This window comes from Hylobates moloch, unplaced genomic scaffold, assembly GCF_009828535.3.
Source record: "Hylobates moloch isolate HMO894 unplaced genomic scaffold, HMol_V3 SCAFFOLD_7, whole genome shotgun sequence".
NCBI classification, from domain to species: domain Eukaryota; kingdom Metazoa; phylum Chordata; class Mammalia; order Primates; family Hylobatidae; genus Hylobates; species Hylobates moloch.
Genome location: NW_026652282.1, coordinates 13,509,788 through 13,514,200, shown reverse-complemented (window position 1 = coordinate 13,514,200; position 4,413 = coordinate 13,509,788). Strand labels below are relative to the sequence as shown.

At 41.5% G+C, this 4,413-nt stretch overlaps 1 protein-coding gene across 1 annotated transcript in view; it reads left to right on the top strand.

The window, feature by feature from the left end:
* The first annotated feature begins 834 nt into the window (after window positions 1-834).
* CTPS2 (CTP synthase 2) overlaps window positions 835-4,413 on the top strand; it is a 113,907-nt gene continuing 110,328 nt past the window's right edge. Inside the window, exons 1-2 of the mRNA XM_032756631.2 lie at window positions 835-1,019; window positions 1,611-1,711. Coding sequence (XP_032612522.1) covers window positions 1,649-1,711 — 63 coding nt within the window. The 5' untranslated portion in view covers window positions 835-1,019; window positions 1,611-1,648. The remainder of the gene's footprint in view (window positions 1,020-1,610; window positions 1,712-4,413) is intronic.

Here is a 4,413-nt window from a genome sequence, read left to right as displayed (position 1 = left end):
AAAAAAAAAAAAAGAAAAAAATGGAAAAAAAAAAGTATTGTGGTATCAATTTGCTTTTTTCCTTAAAATTAGTTTTCTAGACCACAGTTATGTACCTTAGAATGGATAAATAAATTAGGATATAAAAGGTTTCTGATTAAATTTGTAAGTTAATCAACCTTTTTTCCTGTGGACATCTAACAGTAGGAATAAATGATAGTTCCCTTAATAGGGGAAAGGTTCAATTCTTACAAGGTGGCTTTAGAAACATACGACTCTCAGTCCATGCCCTGAAGTGACAATAGAGATCTACAGACGTGTCTAGTAGTTAAAGTGGGTGCTCCTCGTGTGATGAAGTCTGCACCTGTCTTTTATGACAGTGCATTGTGCACGTAGCTTATGGCACACACAGGCTTTTTCCCTCACTTTCACCAAGTTGCCTTATGGGTTAGCTGTGGCCTTGCTTTGTCATCTACTGTGTAATTATGGCTTTAATCAAGATGAGAATCAAGTAAAAGTTTCTTATCGCAGTTCCAGAGTCCAGGATACTGATGCTTTGAAGTAAAATGCTGTTTGTTTTTAAAATTTCTGTTTTCATGTGGCACATGTTGAGTTTGGAAAAGCTAAGTCTTGAAGACAGAATTTCAGTAGATTAAAAAAAAAAACCACAATTGAATACTATAAATAGAATTTTCTGATGCATTTTCTTGGATATAATTGAATTGTTAATTTCTCCACCAAAAAGGAGATGGTGATAGAATATGGCTTAGAAATACATCTTTTACCAGCTTTTTAACAAAAATATGTCCATCTTTGAAAAATCTACTGGAAGCAAAGTTTTGATTTTTCCGTTGCCTTTTTAATCCTAGGTGAAGTCTTCGTCTTAAATGATGGTGGAGAAGTTGATTTAGACCTTGGAAATTATGAAAGATTTTTGGATATTAATCTTTATAAAGACAACAATATCACCACGGGGAAGATATATCAGCATGTGATCAATAAAGAGAGGCGTGGTGATTACCTGGGGAAAACAGTGCAAGGTATTATATTCCACAGACATTATGGAGCCCTGTGTGCTGAATATCTTTGTGCTGCTCAAAAGTAGAACTGAAGGCCAGGCACGGTGGCTCACACCTGTAATCCCAGCACTTTGGGAGGCCGAGGCCAGTGGATCACCTGAGGTCAGGAGTTCGAGACCAGCCTGACCAACATGGTGAAACCCCATATCTACTAAAAATACAGAAATTAGCTGGGCATGGTGGCGCATGCCTGTAATCCCAGCTATTTGGGAGGCTGAGGCAGGAGAATCGCTCGAACCCAGGAGGCAGAGATTGCAGTGAGCCAAGATCGTGCCACTGCACTCCAGCCTGGGCGACAGAGTGAGACTCCATCTTAAAAAACAAAACAAAACAAAACAAAACCCCAAAAAACCAAGTAGAACTGAAAATGTCACAGTCCCTGCGCTCTACAAATTCTAATTCTTTTAAAATTATTGCGTTTTTTTCTTTTCATTTTCCAAAAATATGTCAGGGTAACTTGCCAGGTGACTTTCAGGTGATTGGGGAGGCCTAAAGCACATTCTTTTCTCATGAGCATGGAATAAACTTTTGTATTAATACTTCTTTCTACAGTTGTCCCTCACATTACTGATGCTGTCCAGGAGTGGGTTATGAATCAAGCCAAGGTGCCGGTGGATGGTAATAAGGAAGAGCCCCAAATATGCGTTATTGAGGCAAGCATAGAACTTTCTTTATAAAATTATATCTTGCTGGGTCTTTGAGCATCTGATCTTCATTTATTTGACAAATACTTACACACGCCCTCCTGAGTGCTGGACACTGGGCTAGGAGGTGGGGTCATAGCAAGAAACAACATAGATGGCTTCTGTCTTTGTGGTCACAAGTGAGTGGGCAAGATTGGCATTAGACAATCACACATACTTCTGGGTGGACGTGCAGTGATCTGCTTGTGGAGACTGATCAGCTGCTGATAAAATCAATGTGAGGGCGTCTTCTGTGCTGGGGCCTGGGATGGGCACAGTCTCTGCCCTTGGGGAGCTTGCAGACAATCCTGTCTACACACAACAGACTGTATTCTAGTGCATGCTATTTGAAAAGTATTTCCGAAGTGCTTTGGAAGTGTAAAGAGACACTGGGTTAGGGAAGTCAGATGGTAGAGGTGATAAGTGATTAGTATCAGCTGTTTAAAGAAAGAAGCTAGTGGCTGTGCGAGGTGGCTCATGCCTGCAATTCCAGCATTTTAAGATGCCAGGGTGGGAGGATTGCTTGAGCCCATGAGTTTGAGACAGCCTGGGCAACATGGCGAAAACCCGTCTCTACAGAAACTACAAAGATTAGGTGGGCATGGTGGTACGCACCTGTAGTCCCAGCTACTTGAGAAGCTGAGATGGGAGGATCTTTTGAGTCCGGGAGGTTGAGGCTGCAGAGAGCCGTGATTGCACCAGCACTTCAGCCTGAGTGATGGAGCCAGAGCCTGTCTTAATTAAAAAAAAAAAAAAAAAAAAGTAGTATTTGAACTTGCCACTTGTTCACTTCCTCCACCTTGTTCCCTTCCTCTCCACGTGTAGAATGAGAATAACATCCGTATCCTCCTCCTCTAAATGTCAGTTGGCTTAATTGTCTGACGAAAGAGCAGAGTAATGACCAATTTGGTTCTTAGAGTCAGGCTGCCTCAGTTCGTATTTCTGCAGTGACCCCTGAGCCATGTATAGCTCAGTGATTAAGAGTCTGGAGGCAAACTGTCTGGGTTTGTAGCCTAGCAAGGTCACTTTTGGGGAGGAGGGGGTGACCTTAGGCAAGTTTGCTCAACCTCTCTGTGCCTCTTTAACTCATTTAACTCATTTGTAACTCATTGTTTTGAAGATTAAATAAGTCTCTACACTTGGTGCTTAGAATGGTGTCACAGATACAGTAAGTGCTTAAAAATTATTAGCTAGTATTAAGATGCCTGTATGACTTTTGGAAAATTCTCACAGTTTCAATGTCCTCATTTGTAATAATGTGGTAATAATATAATATTGTAATAATAAGATAACAACAGGATTGTTTGGGGATTAAATGCAGTGTATCAGAGCACTTTGCAATGTCTGGCATTTAGGAAGTGCTCAGTAAATGTAAGTTAGCTATTATTACTGTCATCAATGTAAGTGTTAGCAGATATGTAGAAGATCCATTTTGTTAATAGTAGTACTGATAAAGTTACTGGTTATTTATTTATTTTTTATAGATAGGGTCTCACTATGTTGCCTCGGGCTGGAGTGCAGTAGCTATCCACAGGTGTGATCAAAGCCCAGTGTAGCCTCAAACTTCTGGGCTCAACCAATCATCTTGCCTCAGCCTCCCAAGTAGCTGGGACTACAGGTGTACCACCACTATGCCTGGCAAATTTTTAATTTTATTTCTTATTCTACCCTTGAATTGACTTGTTTGCCTTCACAATGATTAATTTAGCACTTAATATGTACTAGCCCTGATGATAGCTGCTAGGGATGTGAGGTTGAGTGTGATCTGACTCCTGCTCTCCAGGAGCTCATTGGCTGGATTTTAAATTTCATGGAAACAGGGAAACTGACAAACAGAACCCCTTCTCCGTTATAACCCTGATGTTTATATTTGCTTACTGGATACTAGTGGTCAACCATCCTCTTTGGTTGATTGTAAGTTGTGTTCAACAGTTGTGTCTGTGCACCATTTAAGCTTTTGAAGAAGGACTGCCAAAGCTGATTTTTAGTTTTAATCATAGAGGAGCTGTTGAAATGTTTTCAAAGCCATTTTTATGAGTGAGACCTCAACTTCTCAGACCAGTGGAACTGACAGGTTTTATTTATATTAGTACGAGTTATCTTGGCATGAACCTGGAATAATTTATGCTTGTCTTAAAGGAATAACAGGTTTCTTTCTTTCTTCTTGTTTATTTTCCAAAAAAGAAGACTCAGCCAAGTGTGGTGATGCAGGTCTGTAGTCCCAGCTACTTGAGAGGCTGAGGTGGGAGGATCACTTATACCCAGGAGTTTGAGGCCGCAGTGAGCCATGATCTCACCACTGCACTCCAGCCTGGGTGGCAGAGCGAGACCCTGTCTCTAAAAAAAATTTAAAAAGGGCTGGGCGTGGTGGCTCACGCCTGTAATCCCAGCACTTTGGGAGGCTGAGGCGGGTCAGGAGATCGAGACCATCCTGGCTAACACGGTGAAACCCCGTCTCTACTAAAAATACAAAAAATTAGCCGGGCGTGGTGGCGGGCGCCTATAGTCCCAGCTACTCGGGAGGCTGAGGCAGGAGAATGGCGTGAACCCGGGAGGCAGAGCTTGCAGTGAGCCGAGATGGCGCCACTGCACTCCAGCCTGGGTGACAGAGCGAGACTCTACCTTAAATAAATAAATAAATAAATAAATAAATAAATAAATAAATAAATAAA